Source organism: Hevea brasiliensis, chromosome 16 (genome assembly GCF_030052815.1).
Source record: "Hevea brasiliensis isolate MT/VB/25A 57/8 chromosome 16, ASM3005281v1, whole genome shotgun sequence".
In the NCBI taxonomy this organism is placed as follows: domain Eukaryota; kingdom Viridiplantae; phylum Streptophyta; class Magnoliopsida; order Malpighiales; family Euphorbiaceae; genus Hevea; species Hevea brasiliensis.
This window is the reverse complement of record NC_079508.1, coordinates 65,106,560-65,124,070: the sequence shown is the minus strand read 5'-3', so window position 1 is coordinate 65,124,070 and position 17,511 is coordinate 65,106,560. Positions and strand designations below refer to the sequence as shown.

Below are 17,511 nucleotides of genomic sequence, written 5' to 3'. Positions count from 1 at the left end.
TTATTCTCCGTTAGTTGATTTGGTTGGAGAGAGAGAAGGGATCTGTGTTGGTTGCAGACCAACTGCCAACAACAGCTACTGTGCACCCTATTAAAAGCAGAGCTTAATTAGAAGAACAACAAAAGTCTTTAATGTCTTAAGAATGTTAGGCGGCAAATTTAGATGAATGAATTAGTTCATACCCATCTGAAAAATAATTGAATTTTCCATATAAATTACATCTAAAAAGTTGAATTTTGTTTTTCATTTTTGTTCTCTCTTAATTAATAAAATACAGTACTGCTGTAAAGATTTCAACTTTCATTGTCATAATCATCGATGATTATTACGATTTATGAATAACTTGCATTTTGTGCAATAGGCTTCATGAAGAATTTGAAACCATTAAAAAAAATTTTCCTTTTTCTCATATATTTTAATAATTTATTTAAATAATATGAAATAAATTAAATTTTTATTTTTTTTCTCTTTATTTTTATTATTTAATTTCTCTTCATTTCCTCTAAGTAATTAAGCATCCATATAAAGGGTTAGTAACTCTCCCAAATTATTTTCTATAGGACAAAAGCAATTAGCAGCCATAATCGTCAAACTAAAGCATAATTGGGAGAGTTTACTGCTATAAGTTTGTAACTTCTATAAATGTCATTGGACTTTACACGACATGATAATTTTGACAAAGTAATATAGCTTCTGAACTTAGCAATCATCGTAATCTTTATTAAAAGCATAAAAAAGCAGTATGCTTAAATTGATACCCCTTGGGGTCTCTTTAGCATTATTATTAAAGTTGTCATAGAGGAAAATATCTCATTATATATATTAATTAAAATTAAAATGACTAAACATATTTTTTTTAATGATATTTGTTATAGAAGTCTTATTCAATTGGGAGGCTGACTCCGACAGGATATCTTCGTAAAAGAGTTTTAATTTATGTAGAAGTAGAATTTTAATCCATTTAGAATAGGAGACGATTATATATATATATATATTAACACCTTTGAATGTATGAAAGTTCGGTGATCGGACTTGGAGAGAGTGGCCTCCACGTGCCACTTTTTTTATTCTGGTTCCTGTTCCACGCGCTGGCGCGTGTCCGCGCTTGTGGTATTTTTTGGCAACGTCAGACAGCCGAACCTCCTTCCTCGGCGTGTAACAGCCTTGCCCACTAGCTAGTATTGTCTGCTTTGGCCCTGCCCATACTAAGCCTCACGGATTTGTCTCTTGGGCTTTTATACTCAAAAGCGAGCTAACTAGTATTCCAAGACCACTTAATTTAAGTCCAGGATCTCTCCTGCGCTTTGCTGATGTGGGATTTACCTAAAGAGTCTAGCACTAACCAGGGAGTCTCTTAGGCAAATCCCACATCGGCAAAGTACGGGAGAGATCCTGGACTTAAATTGGGTGGTCTTGGAATACTGGTTAGCTCGCTTTTGGGTGTAAAAGCTCAAGGGACAAATCCGTGAGGCCTAGTATAGGCTGGGCCAAAGCGGACAATACTAACTAGTGGGCCGAGCCGTTACATTTGGTATCAGAGCACTCTGCGTGGCCTCTTAGGAGATGGTGGGGCAAACTTTAGCGAGGACGCTGAGTCCCAAAAGGGGGAGAGAAAGGTCCCTTAGGCAAATCCGACATCGGCAAAGCAAGGGAGAGATCTTGGACTTAAATTGGGTGGCCTTGGAACTGGTTAGGGCTCTTTTGGGTGTAAAAGCCCAAGGGACAAATCCGTGAGACCTAGTATGGGCTAGGCCAAAGCGGACAATACTAGCCAATGGGCTGGGTCATTACACGGCGTCGCCTCGAAGTGGTGATTCCATCCCCCCAGGCCGTGTTTGGTTTTGAAGCTTCGTTCTCGGTAGTGTTTGAAGATTCTTTCTCTTGGGTCACTGGATTTGTTAATATTTAGGATATTTGTGGACTGTGGACAGTTAAGGTGCAATGGCTGAGGGTGATACTAAGTCTATAATTACTGATGTAGTCCCGGTGATGACTAAAATCACTGAAAACAAACTGTGGACAGTTAAGGTGTAATGGCTGAGGGTGATACTAAGTCTATAATTACTGATGTAGTCCCGATAATGACTAAAATCACTGAAAACAAACTTAATAGCTTAAATTACCTAGAGTGAAGTAAAACTGTTCAGATTTATTTGAGGAGCATTGATAAAGATAATCATTTCACAAAGGATCAACCGGATGATGATACTAGGCAAACTTGGTTAAGGGAAAATGCCCGTTTGTTCTTACAGCTTTGGAATTCAATTCACAATGAGGTAATGAGCCTTATTAATCACTGTGAGTATGTTAAAGAATTGATGGAGTATTTAGAATTTTTACACTTTGGCAAAGGCAATATTTCTCACATATATGGTGTTTACAAAGCATTTTATCAACCTGAAAAATAAGACAAGACTCTTACAGCATTTTTATGGAATTTGAACTTATTTATGAATAACTTAATGTTCTATTACCATTCAGTCCTGACGCAAAGGTGCAACAAGCTCAACGTAAGCAAATGGCTATTATAAGTTTCCTTACTGGTTTACCCTCAGAATATAAAATTGTTAAATCTTAGATTCTCTCTGGTTCAAGGATTTCCTCTTTTCATGATACTTTTACATGTGTTCTTCATACAGAAAGCACTTATTTTTCACAACCTACTAATGGTGCTCTTATCAATCGAAATATAAGTGCACAACAGGGAAATAGAGGAGGATATAGAGGAAGGGTTACTAACAATAGAAACAATCAGCGTAATGTGGAGGCTAGTTCTAATCAGGACTCGGGAGGAGTCATTTGTTACTATTGCCATGAGACTGGACACACAAAATGTAACTGTTTGAAACTTTAGAGGAAAAATCAGCGATCCCAAGTGGCAAATATGATAACAGAAAATTCTATAGTGTCTTCTTCTTCTGAGAAAACTATCTCAGTTTTTGCAGAAGAATTTGCACAGTTCTCCTAGTATCAAGCATCTCTAAAGCCTACTAATTCCTCAATAACTGCTATCGCTAAGTTAGATAAATTCACTACATATCTTGTGTCCTCCTCGTTCAAATGGGTCATTGATTTTGATATTACAAATCATATGACACGTAATTATGGTCTTTTATCTGATTTTCAGTCTTTTACTACTCCTTTCACAATTACTTTAGCTAATGGATCTACTTTGCGTGTTATTGGTTCTAGAACTATGAATCCAACCATATCCATATCTTTGTCATCTGTCTTATGTCTACCTAACTTCTCTTTTAATTTACTCTCTATGAGTAAACTTACTCGAAACTTAAAATTATTCTATTGTCTTTTTTCTTGAGCATTTTTTGTTTTCGGATCTTACGACGAAGAAGATTATTGGTAAAGGGCATGAGTCAGGTGGTCTCTACATCCTTGATAAATATGAGCCGTGATCTATTACTTGCTCCAATACCTCAACTTCTCTTAAAGTTCATTGTAGATTGGGCCATCCTTCCTTATCTATCTTGAAGAAATTATGTCCTCAGTTTTAGTCTTTGTCAGTACTAGAATGTGAGTCATGTCAGTTTGCTAAGCATCATCGTTTACCTTCTATTTCTAGAGTCAATAAATGAGCTTCGTCCCATTTTGAATTAGTTCATTTTGATATTTGGGGTCCGTGTTCCATCACTTCTAAACTTGGATTTAGATAGTTTATTACTTTTATGAATAATTACTCTCGTGTTACATGGTTATATTTAATGAAGAATCATTCTGAGTTATTTTCTATCTTTAATGCTTTTTGTGTTGAAATTAAAACTAGGTTTAATACTTATGTACGTATGCTAAAGAGCGATAATACTAAAGAATATTTTTCTGAGCACTTTCAGACCTATATGACTCAAAATAGTATTCTTCATCAATCTTCCTGTGTTGATACACCATCTCAAAATGGTGTTGCCGAAAAAAAAATCGGCATCTTTTTGAGGTAGCTAGGGCACTTCTTTTCCAAATGAAGGTACCTATATATTTTTTTGCTGATGCAGTTTCTGTAGTATGTTTTTTTATCAATCGCATACCATCTTCTGTCCTTGATGGGGACATTCCTTATACTATTTTATTTCCATCTAAATCATTATTTCCTACTGAACTCTGGATTTTTGGTTGCACTTGTTTTGTGCGAGATGTTCGTCCACAGGTTTCTAAATTGGATCCAAAGTCTCTTAAATGTATTTTCCTTGGATACTCGCAGCTCTAAAAATGATACAGGTGTTTTTCTCCAACTCTTAATTATTACATTGTTTCTGCTGATGTTACATTTTTTTAGTTTACTCCATTATTTCCTCAAACATCTATGTATGAGAATCAGGGGGAGGATGATGACCTTTTAGTTTACACTGTTAAACAAAAACTTCCTCCTCCTCCTCCTCTTACTCCTTCTGTCCCTGTCCCAGCCTCAATCAAACCTCCTATTATTCATGTTTATTCAAGGAGATTGCAGACTCCAGACTTAGATCCTCCACCATCTTCATCGTCGAAAGATCCAATTATTACCACTGACCATGATCCTACTTTAGATCTTCCCACTGCTCTTCACAAAGGTAAAGGTGCGTGTACTTACCATATTTCTTCTTTTATTTCTTATAATCATTTGTCTTCTCCTAATCGATGTTTTGTTACCTCTTTAGATTCTATAAAAATCCCTAAAATAGTTATTGAGGCATTATCTCATCCTGATTGGTGTGCTGCTATAAAAGAGGAAATGGAGGCCTTAGAAACTAATGATACATGGGAATATTGGTGCCTTTGCCCACTGATAAGAAAGCTATTGGATACAAATGGGTTTTTTCGATAAAGATGAATCCTGATGGTTCTATAGCCAAATTAAAAGTACGTTTTGTAGTCAAAAGATATGCTCAAACATATGGAGAGGATTACTCTGATACTTTTTCTCCTGTAGCTAAACTAACTTCAGTTCAATTATTCATCTCCCTAGCAGCTACATATGATTGGCCTTTTCACTAATTAGATATAAAGAATACCTTCTTTCATGGTGATCTTCAGGAGGAGTTATATATGGAGCAAACACCAAGGTTTGTTGCTCAGGAAGAGTTGGGTAAAGTTTGTAGACTTTGAAAGTCTCTTTATGGCTTAAAACAAAGTCTTCGGGCTTAGTTTGGGAGATTCAGTGAAGTGGTATAGGATTTTGGTATGCAAAAGAGTGAATGTGACACCCCTTACCCGACTACAGTGTAGCCGAGCAAGTTATGCCACTCAGTGTGCCGGAGCACTCTATTTTATCTTTATTCATTTTTATCATAGTTTTGAAAATAACTTGTGAAATATAATTCATTTATTGAAATTGTAATTTATTTGAGGTTCTGAAAATTTTATAGAAAATCCGGCGGAGTACCGGCTAAAAATGGAGAAAACAGTTCTTCGGAACCTGTGAAAAACACTTCCTATGATCATATTCAATCAATCCCAACTCCAATTATCAACAAAGTCTCAGAATAATTTCATCAATTTCATTTATTTCTCAATCATTCATCTCATGGTACTCATATACAATTCACATTTTGTATCACATCAATTCTGACAATTTCTTAACGATTCCTCTATTTGTCATTTCATATCATCATTAGACTCAAATCATAAATAAATTCTCACATGTGATTTATAATCACAAATTACAAGTACTTACATTAATACAAAATTATATTACATTTGTTCAAATACATATGATAAAATAAGAGTTTAATTACCAAATTTACAAAAATCTCAAAATATAAAATGGGACCTAGTGTCCTACCAATGCACTGTAGTCTGTAAGGTGACATGGACGCTATGCAGAACTGTGAATGGCCTTACCCAATCTGTGGTCTACCGGGCTCTCTGTCCAAATCTTCAATACCTACGCGTTGCAAAAGCGACGCGCTAAGCATAAAGCTTAGTGGTGCCAATAATACAAGAAAATATAATATGCAAATAAAAATAATAATTTCCTTGCTATTGTATTCATAAGAATTGACTAATTACTAACTTATTGTTTAGTCGAGGCTAATCATGTTTTATGATATTAACTTCTTCATGCATTTCATTAATTATTTTCTTCATGATCTTGAGCTTCTTTGTATTTTTGTAATCATTCCTAATACTTAATTTTCGTATTTTCTTTAATAATCAGTGCAATCACAGTTATACTTTTCCATGCCCAAGTAACCTATCTTTGGGCGATGGATGGATAACGGTCGTTGGCATGGACACCATGATGCCTCGGGCCGTCATACCATGGGACGCAGAACGTCAACCACGTATGCAGTCAGTATGGCTAAAAAGCCATGATATCACATAATCGGCATAAAAGCCATGAATACAGGCATAAAAGCCATGAATACGGGCATAAAAGCCATGAATACGGGCATAAAGCCATGAATATAGGCATAAAGCCTTTCGCAGTACTGCTAAAACAATACCCTATTGGCATGCCAAACTATCCAATCTGGCACCCATGTCTAGGCAATACAAGGGCACATAATATCATTAAATGTTCATAAGTTTTATTATTTCATTTCATGTTCCAATTATCGTTCATAGTATTTTAATTTTATTTATAGTAGAAGCATAAATCTTCAAATCTCATTTTTATATAATTTATGCCTTCATCATACCATTCACGTTAATTGCAATTTACATCAATCGATTTTCATGTACCATTTGTACATCGAAATATTTCCATTTCTCTCATGATGAGAGCAATTAATCCATTTACACATCCATGTGATTCATCTAATCGTTACAATATTTATATGAATTAGTATTCACATTATTACCTCTCATGTACCAATTTTTGTACAAGGTATTATAATCCTATTTGAAACAAAGACGTAAATCCTAATGATAACTTTATCTCATTTATACTCTAAGCAATCCATTTGTGTTAATTACATTTTATATTTCAAGTTGTATTACTTATGTATTATGTGTCATTTTATTTACTATTCACCTCATTGGTCAACAAAAATGTTGACTTTTGGATAGAAAATAGGTGTATTGGTTTTAACACCCCAAACATACCACATTTTGTATTTAAAACTTGTTGGAATTGATTGCCATTACCATTTCTAAGCTTAAAACCAAAAGGGCAGAATTTTCAGTTTGTGAAGCCTAACTTTACTGTTCCATTAGACACTGTTGCAGTGGGAATTTGAGGAAATGGTAAACATGAAAGTTGTTCCTTATTTTGTCTAGTTGAATTTCCTTTTTTGAATCACTCCATTTGGAGTTTTTTAGCTCTAGTTATGGTCCAAAAACCACAGCTGGCCGGATTTCAATTCTGCAGAATTTACCAAATCTACAGTACCATGAACAGTGACTGTGACTGCCATTTTGATTAAGTTCTGGTCATAATTTGGGGTAGGTTTCTTCATGAAAGTTGTTTGTCTATGTCTTAACTTATTGCTGTAAAACTTTCAGGTCAATTGACCATATCTACAGTGAGTTATGGCCAAATGAACAGTTACTGTTCATTTGGTCATTTCTGCTGGTGCTGTTGCAGGGTATCTGGATTGGGGCCAAGTTTTGGTCCTCTTGCTTTGGTCTTTTGGGCATGGTTTCTTCAGCAAAAATGTGCCATTATAAGTCTAGTTTCATGTCCAATTGGCCAAACACCAATTGGACCTACACAGCCAAAGATATGGCAGTCCAAGTGGACTGAAATTTCAGTCACCCTGCTGCACTCACAAGGCAGCATACTCATTCACTTGCCATGCTATATTTCTGTCCAAATTATGGTCAAATTTTCTCAAATGGTCACTAATTGACCATTAGGATGTTCTTTAACAATTTCATAAGCCAAGTTCACATTTTGCTCTCAAAACCCTAATTCAAATTCATGATTTATACAATTTACCTTAGTTAGCTACTAATTCATTATTCTTATGTTTATAAACTTCAAACATGATTTCTAGTTCACTTCAAGCTCATAAAAAACACTCATTCCTATTCCTTCACTAGGGCAGCCAAAATTCATGTACACATACCCATGAGTTTTTGTTCATTTAAATTACAATTCTTACTAAGTTCAAGTCCCTAATCATGAGATTAAAGAGTTTTAGGTATATAGTTGCACTAACCTCTTGTAGGGCAGAATTTTCCCAAGTTAATCTTCACTTTCTTTCCCTTTCTAGGCTGCCAAACACTTCCCAAGAGGTAGAGACAAGTTTTTAGTGAAGGGACTTAGGGTTTTGGGGTGAGGAAAGCATGGAAATTGAAGCTTTAGAAAGTTTGTTAATGGAGGAGTGAGGGAGGAGGTGAAAAACGTTTTTGAAGGAGAAGAAGGGCTGCTGTTTGCTTTTTAATTCTTTGGTCTCTTTTGACTCTTTTTATTAGTTAATTTGATGGTTACTTAATTGTGATTGGTGGATAATTTTAAATGACCTCATAATATGTCATATTTGGCATTTTATTACATTTTCTTTTCTTTTCTTTTCTACTAACTTTCAATTAATTTTTCATCAATATTAATTCATATTTTATGTCATTATAATTATTTACTCAACTGGACAAGTCGGCCAAAAATCGTCTCTGAAGGCGAAATGACCAAAATGCCCTCCGTTTGGCTTAACGGGTTAAAATTGTCTGTACCGATTGAAAAATTTTTCTAAATATTTTCTTGGCATTCTAATGCCATAGGAACCTCAATGACCCTTCTCTGGAGTCCCAAAAATTATTTTATAAATTTTTCTCCCGGTCTAGGGCTCCTCGTTGCGAGAACCGCAACTTACCTCTGGTTACCCATCGCTTGGGCACCGGCTCATTTGACTTAGTTGCATTTTATTTCTAAAATTTTTACTAAATTTTTCTTATTAATATTTGAGTTAATTATGGTCCCTCACTTTAGTTTAAATATTTTTTTTCAGAAGTTCTAGCTGTCCGGACCGACACCGGTCACCGGAACAGTAGACTGTGCGGAATTGCTACCAGGAGGATGTTACAGTGAATGTGATCATTTGGTATTTTATAGGCAATCTAAGGCTGGCCTAATTTTATTAGTAGTGTATGTTGATGATATTGTTATCACTAGGAGTGACTTTGCAGATATTTCATCCCTTAAACACTTTCTTCATACCTAGTTTCAAACAAAAAACTTAGGCCCACCCAAGTATTTCTTGGGTATTGAATTTATGAGAAGTAAGAAATGTATCTTCTTGTCTCAGCAAAAGCATGCTCTTGATCTGCTGAAAGAAACTGGGAAATTAGGTGCTAAGCCTTACAATGCACTAATAACCCCAAATTTACAACTTGGAGCAGAGGATGGTAAGCTATTTGAATATTCGAAAAAATATAGGAGGTTGGTAGGTAAATTGAACTATATTATAATAACGCGTCCTGATATTACATACTCAGTCTGTGTGGTTAGTCAATTTATGTCTTTCTCAACTGTTACTTATTGGGAAATTTTAGAATAAATTTTGTGTTATTTGAAGGGAGCTCCAGGACGAGGCTTATTATATAGTAATTATGGGCATTTGAATATTGAATGTTTTTCAGATGCAGACTGACTGAGTTCTAAGACTGATAGAAGATCAACTACATGATACTGTGTCTTTGTTGGAGATAATTTGGTGTCATGGAGAAGTAAGAAACAAAGTGTAGTCTCTCGATCTAGTACTGAATCAGAATACAAAGCTATGGCACAATCAATGTGTGAAATAATGTGGATACTTCAAGTATTAGATGAGATTGGTCTTAAGACCTCTTTGCTTGCGCAATTTGGTGTGATAATCAAGTTGTTCTCCACATTGCTTCTAATCCTGTGTTCCATGAACGGACCAAGCATATTGAAATTGATTGTCATTTTGTCCGGGAAAAGCATCAACAAGGGATCATCTCAACACAACACATTAAAACTAGAGAGCAATTAGGAGTTTACAAAAGCTCTAAATAGAGCTCGGATTGACTACATTTGTAACAAGTTGAGCAAGATTAACATTTATACTCCAACTTGAGGGGGAGTGTTATAGAAGTTTTATTCAATTAGGAGACCGACTCCTATAGGATATCCTCATAAAGGAGTCCTAATTTATGCAGAAGTATAATTTTAATCCATTTAGAATAAGAGATGATTGTACACATGTATATATCTGTGTATTAGCAAATTTGAATATACGAAAATACCTCAAATTACAATATTTAAAATAATTTTTTTGTCAAAAAATAATTTTTAGTTTCCTTTTTGAGGCCAAACTGGACTTGTGCCACCAGGGGCCAAAAGATGGATTCCGGTAAAGCCGAATGAATCGAGGATATGGTATGTAAATGATAATATTGATCTAAATCATTAGAGAAGCAACGTCTTGCATTATAAAACACTCAATCTGTATGGTCTGAGGACCCCTTCCTTCATAGATAATTAAAGGATTCACTAGAGTGCTGCTAGTCAGCGATAGAGAAGACAATCACATCCATTAATAAATCATCTAGTGAACTGAAAAGGAATAAAAAGATATAAAATAAGACAGTGGATCGACTCTTAGAGCAAGGTTTCACCAGTTCAAAATACAACAGGATCTCAATTTTGTAAATTGATTACATATTTGCCTCTATATGGGTCCTTCACACCTTCAGCATAAACAGAACATCAGGAGACAGCCTCAATTAGCAGAAACTAAACAGAAGTTGAATTACATTCAAACCTTGGTTATTGTCATCTCCACTCCAGTGTGAACGGTCATATACAGTGCCACTTTGTCAAATTTAATTGTACAGAACATGTAGCGAATACAGCATTCTCTTATAAACGGTCTTTTCATCCAAAAAGGTAAAAAATTAAAGGGTTAAAAATAACCATCACTGCTAAATTCTCACACTTACAAATAACATTCCTTTCTTCTCATGTTTCTTCATTGTAACATGTTAGCAGGCAAGAATCATCCTCATGATTTGTCTAGAAGCTATCAGCAGAGAGAGCATTTATACAGTGATTTCCTCTTCTTTTAGTTGTAGAAGTATTGGCCTTTGCTCATTGTTTCCAAAGTCCATCCCTTCAAGCAACGGATGCTGCTCGGTCACCACCTTTTGAGGTTTCAACTGAGCATTGTTGTTGGCCGAGTTATGGCTGCTGTTTCTAGCTGCAGGAACATCATGATTATGTTTTCCCTCATATGTAGTTATGACAGCTTTGGGGTCTGCTGCAGCTCTCTCAACATGCTTACGAACATTGCATCCTGCACTAGTACATTTGTAATAACTCCTGTCCATGTAATCAGTGCATCAGAAATGATCCTTGCAGAAAGTAAGCTACATTTTTTATTGAAACCCAAATAGTTGAAAGCAGAAAGTGAGACTTAAATTTGATGGGAGCAGAATATGCAGAACACAATAATCTTGATAAAGCATGCTCAGCTTTGATCATAATTAACATTCCAGGCAAAAAGTTAGAGAATTTATCCTATAAAACAATCTTGACACATCAAAACAATACAACTACAAGATTAGGCAGATTAAACTCTTGCTCAGAAGGAACCTTAAGAGAAGACTACCAACGCCACCTCCTCCCCCCCAACCCCCCCCCAAAAAAAAAGGAGAGAGAGAGAGAGAGAAAAGCACAAGCCCTTGTACTACATTCAGAGTGTATGACATAAATGTAACATCCAAATAAAAAGGCAACTGAAACATAAGTTCATATTTCTAAGCGAGTATGACACCAACCTAGACATGAAGGATGGGAAATAGGATTGACAATGCCTTGAAAACCCATAAGTAGAGAAAGCATGGACCATATGTAAAGATGGCATGAAGCTATCAGATATGCCTTGCTAAGTCATCAGCAAATGGTAGAGATTATATTAGTGATTGAATGTGAGAAAAACCATGCAAACAAATTGGTAGTTATCTTCTCCAAACTCAAAGATTGCAGAAAAGAAGGAGCAAGTGAGCAACAGCAAATTCTTTAAGTTAAACAAGAGGAAAGATGAAAAGAGGCCTGTGGGCCAAGAATATGAGAAGACTGACAAGAGCCTTGATTTAATAGCAGGCTAGGCCCTAGATAGGACAGAATGAAGACGAGAAACTCTGCTAAAACCCTATGGTTGAGATAAAGTCCTATTACAATTTTGAGTACTTTTAATAGTAAAAAATAAGGAGAATAAACACTGAAACCAAAATCTCATGATGCCAAGAAGGCACAAAACTCACAGATCAAACAAGTGATACTGTTCTGAACATTCTATGCTTAAGCTAATAATTTAATTACTAAAATTTTAAAAAAAAAAAAAAGAAAAGAGGACAAGAATCATGTTATCATGGAGATATCTTTTAGAAAAGGTGTTGTTAATTGCAGAAAGATGGCCTGACAAATATAATTAAGAAGTTTCACACAGAATAAATTTCTAAAAGGTGAAATTTTCATGAACAATCAAAAAAGTATTTTGCAAGTTAAGATGCATGTCAAAGGGAGCAGATGGACAACAAGACATAGTGTCACAGCTATGGGTACAGCGTTGAGATTATGGCTTATAATTCAAAAAAAGTAGTGTAGGCAAAGGGAGGAAATCACATGGAGGATTTCATAGTTACATTATTTTTTTCCTTCATAGTGAAAAATGCAGGTTTTTTTGGCCCAGGCATATTGCTGAACCATATAAAATCTGTCTTTTTTTAACTCCATTTTTTTCTGTTTATCCTTGATTTTGTGTGCACCTGTGCACATATATTCTTCTAGCAAATAGTGCCTCTAAAAGAGAACTTCTGAATGGTTTTGAAAAAGAAGTTTCTCTTACTGATTCAAACATCAAATAGTTATAAATAAAAGGCTTACAGGACGTCAATAAGCCTGAGTTCATTCCAGACCTTGAACTTCACCTTTGGCACAACTCTTTTTTTCTCCAGTCCTAAAGTCACCACTTTCAATCTTTAAAAAAAAAAATCCAACCTAGAAAAATGAAGAAACTATCCAAACTTTTATTTTGGTGCTTTAAGGAGGGCAACAAAGATGGATTGGTGTGATTTGAATTATAATTGCAACTATGATATTTGGGGTTGCGGGATGAATATATGCAAAGCAATAATTACCTTGGATGGGGATTTCCTTTCACTACCTTCTGGCCATACTTGCGCCACCTGTAGCCATCATCCAAAAGATCAACCTCACTTCTTGTTTGAACAATGATTTTAGGTTCTGTGACTGTCTTGTGTGGTAAAGCAGCCTCAGATATCCCAACATCTGTGTGCCTGCGTTCCACAGCAAGAGTTCTTCAGAAATTATGGGGAAAAAATCTAGTAATGATTACATACAATAAAAGGTTTTCAACTTGCCTTCTTTTTGGATTCGGCTCATCATCATCTTGTTCTGCTCTTGTTGCTCCATCACCGGCTTCCTCACTGTCGCTTGATCCAGGTAGTTCTATGAGATCTACCTGAGTAGATTCCTGCTCCCTCCCATGCGCTGAATGAGTTGATATTGTTTCACTCTTGTTCATATTACCAGCTTGAGCTTGGGAGCTAAGTTCAGGCTTAGCCTGAGAATTTATACCTCCATTTAGGTCACTATTTTCTTTTGCACGCTTATTGGGTTGAGGCTGTTCATGATTGTGCAGGCCTTTATAGATGATCTCAGTTATTTGGCCATCACTGGAACGCTCAACCTTCTTTTTGACAGGGCAATTCAGATGTGTACACTTATAATAGCTTCGCGGATATTCACTACCCTTAATTGGCTTCTGCCCATATTTGCGCCAGTTGTAGCCATCATCACTTGGTTTATCAACAGCAAGAGGAGGCTGCTGTTTCCTATCAGAATGAGAGGGATCTGATGATTCCACCATGGAACTTGGAGGCTCTGAAGTTGAAGGCAGCATCTGCTGCTGTGAAGCTTCACCAGTAGTAAAGGATGAATGGTGTGTCAATAACTCCGTGGAAGCTGCTACTGGAGCAGGTTGATATTGAGCTTGCATGTGCATATGAGATTGAGCAGCTAGAGCAGCTTGAGCTGTAACCTGTGCCAAGGCTTGCTGGTGGGACATTCCAAAGGGACTCTGCATGGATATAGAAAAACAAATATATAACTACCTGATTCAAATCATTGCTTAACATTATGGTGCCAAGCACCACCATAGTACATCCTGCAATGACAGAATGTTTCCTCACATGTATCTGTTCAGTTTAATTAGGTGGGAAGGCCATCTCTTTATCAGGTCTAGATATGGTATTCAAAAAAAATCAAGTTTGTCAGATCTAGTTTGAGGAAAAAAAAAAAATCTAGTAATCACACTAACTTATCTACATGCATTATATGATTAAAAAATACTTGGTAAACAATTTATCATCAAACTGATACTCTAAATTGTAGAAATCATGAGCATCCCAAGGCTTTTAATCAAATTATTAGAATAAAACATTATCTTTCTGACAGACTGACCAGATCCCACCCATTTCCAACTCTTCATAATCTTACACTAAGTCTAAATCAAAGTTCCTTGATCTTGCAGGAAAAATAGAAACCATCCTCACCCCCAATTTAGAATCTAGAATTGTACAAGAATTAATTCAATTGATTTCTTATTGGTCAATTCTCATGTTTAAAATAAAAGAATTCAATTCTTTTTAACATAAAAAAAAAAATCATTTTTAAAAAAATAGCAATCAAAGATGATTGTGTGAAAATTCATTTTAACTCTTTTCTTGCAAATAATAATGCTACACTGTCCAAATCAGGCCTACGGAACTGACACATTACCTTGCTTGTGGACTAGGCATGAAAAAATAATCATACTTGGTTGTAGAGTGCCTCACTTCCTCTACTTCCAAATAAGACTTCATTTTTTTCACAAATTTGGATAAAAATGTTCACAAAGTAAGAATGATACACAGAAACCACATTGCAATCGAGCCAAAATTTAATCTCTTAAGTGTTACCATATTACATGATCAACAATCACCAAAATCATATTCTCACTCTCAAACCCAAAACTATTATTTCATCCTGAAAGAAGCATCCAAATATCACAGTGTAACACAGCCCAATTGTTCAAAATCACCTAATACGATACCAAACATTAAATATAAAGCAAACCCATAATTCTTCAGATCCAGTTAGACAATTACCTGAGGAGGAGAAAAGAACCCAGGCGAGTTTAGCAAACCAGAAGGGCTCAACCCAGGAGGGACAGTAAACAGTGGAGAAGGAGCCAACAACAAATTCATAGGCCTACTCTGCTTAAACCCCAAATTAGTATTATTCTCCGCCCCATCCTGCTTCACAGAAGAAGAATAATCATTGGGCACAGAAGTGTCAGTGAAAAAGGCCGGCCTGGCAATTGGAGAAGCCATGGCGCCAGCAAGTAGCTGAGAGAAGGAGCGGCAATCGGAGTCGGGGTAGTTGTCAGAGAAGAAAGAGGAGACAAGAGTCATGGGACCAGGACTGAGTCCACCAGTGAAAAAGGCATCCATAGAAGGCCTCGGCGGCAGCAATATGGTGGGGCGTGGTGGTGTGGTTGAAATTGTAGTGGAGTCTTGTTTCTCTGCCATTGGAGAAAAAGTTAAAAAGCAATCAGTTTTCTTCTTCTCTTGTGTCAGTGTGAAATAGCTTGTCTATCTCTATACATGGAATCCTTTGATGGTGTGGCTCCAGCCTCCGCGCGAATAGTGTATAGGCAGAAACTGCGTATCTCTGTCAATGGAGGGTTTTACTTTCTCTTCTCCCTCTGCGTTTCATGTATCTGGTTTTGCGGTAGTTTTGAGCTTCTTGAATTTCAGTGGAAATCCCCGGATGGAGTAGAAATGAACGATCACAACTTTTTTTCCGGAAAATAAAAATATATTATTTACTTTTATACTTCATTCATTAAAATGATAATTTTATGGGAGATTTTATTTTTTTATAAAATAAAATTTATTTTATCAATTAAATATTATTAAATAAATTAATAAAATCTAATTTAATAATATTTATTTTAATTATTAAATATATTAAAAATATTAAAAAATAATACTTCGAAACTCTCATAAAAAAATAGTTATCTTTATAATATAAATAATAAATTTTATTGTGAAAGGTAATACAAATATACTGAATATAATTAATAACTTCTTTATTTCAAATATAAAAATAATTCATGCCTGAAAACTTATTAGGGCACAATTCTTCTGCAACACCAAACAAAATTAGATCAGTTGCCCAGAAAATCCATTAGTTATTGATGGCATCACTTATTTTGCTTAATCAATTTTTACGATAATACTTCTTCTATTTTTATTTGTCATTTTTACTAACTTTTTTCTAAAATTATCTATCATTTTATTAATTAATTTTTTTAATTTTTTTCTTATATTTATTAAATATAATAATTATTTTTATAAATTTTAAATTTTTTTATTTTTCTCTATCTTTCTCTTTTAATTAGGTGATATAAATATTAAGAAATATTTTATTATAATTTATTAACTTTCATATATTTTTATCTATATAATTAAAAAAATAATAAAAAAAACTTATTTTTATAATAATATATTAATAATTGATTAAATTACGCTTTATCTTACCTAATCACTCACTATAAAAATATTTATTATATTTAATAAAAATAAAAAAAATTAAATTAAAAGAAATAGCTAACATTCATTTATTTTGTAAATATAATAAATAATAATTTTAAAAAATAAATACAATAAATAAAAATAATTATTTTTTATTTATTATAAAAAAAAACTTTAAATCTTAAATCATAAGCAAGAATGAATGGAGGGTGTAATTAATAATCAATGATAAAGATATCAATCTAAAACTATCAAGCTTTAATGATGCAAACATTTAAGACATCATCTTAAGATAATAATAATAATAATAATAATAATAATAATAATAAATTTATTCACTATATGTGATTCCAACTCTACTCTATTAATCACATTTTTTAAGAAAATAAATATGTCATGTATATAGAAAAATTATAATTCAAATCGTGGGTTTTATGTCAAATTGTATTAAAAAAAAAAAATAGAGGTAGATATATAACCAAAAAAATAAATAAATAAAAAGAGAACGAAGTGAAATTGACAAATGGACTCAAAAGGAAGGGGATTTTTCCAAATCCAATTGACTTGGTTGCCCGTCCCGTTGCCCTCAGCGACCGGCACGTCGACCCTGCAACCACTCTCACGCTGGTCCACAAGTGGCAATATTACTTCTTTCTATAATTTTTCTTTTCATATTTATTACGTTTTATTCTGAAAAAAAAAATTCTCAATTGTATTACTAAATTTCGAAAATTTATAGTTTACCTTTAGCAAATTTAATTTTTGATATTTGAATATTATTATTATTATTAAAATATTAAAATTTGGTGTACTTTAATAAATTTAATGGAGCCCACTTAAGAACAGCTGAGCTGCGTATGATTATGATGATGTGGTTCGATACAAACTAGACTTGTTAATTGTTATGGGGCTCTACTGCTGTTAAGAACTGTGGACTTATCCACTTCTGATTGGCTGGTTCACCCAAGTGGGATCTCTGATTTCTTTCTTTTTTTTTTTTTTCAATTTTTTTCCTTT

General features: G+C 34.4%; 1 protein-coding gene across 1 annotated transcript; it reads right to left on the bottom strand.

The window, feature by feature from the left end:
- Positions 1–10,466: 10,466 nt before the first annotated feature.
- Positions 10,467–15,769, bottom strand: LOC110666178 (probable WRKY transcription factor 4). Its single transcript, XM_021826589.2, has 4 exons — positions 15,064–15,769; positions 13,276–13,994; positions 13,033–13,191; positions 10,467–11,212 (listed from the first exon to the last, which is right to left on the bottom strand). The coding sequence occupies exons 1-4, from the start codon at positions 15,484–15,486 to the stop codon at positions 10,933–10,935; spliced, it is 1,581 nt and encodes a 526-aa protein (XP_021682281.2). The 5' UTR covers positions 15,487–15,769; the 3' UTR covers positions 10,467–10,932.
- Positions 15,770–17,511: the final 1,742 nt, after the last annotated feature.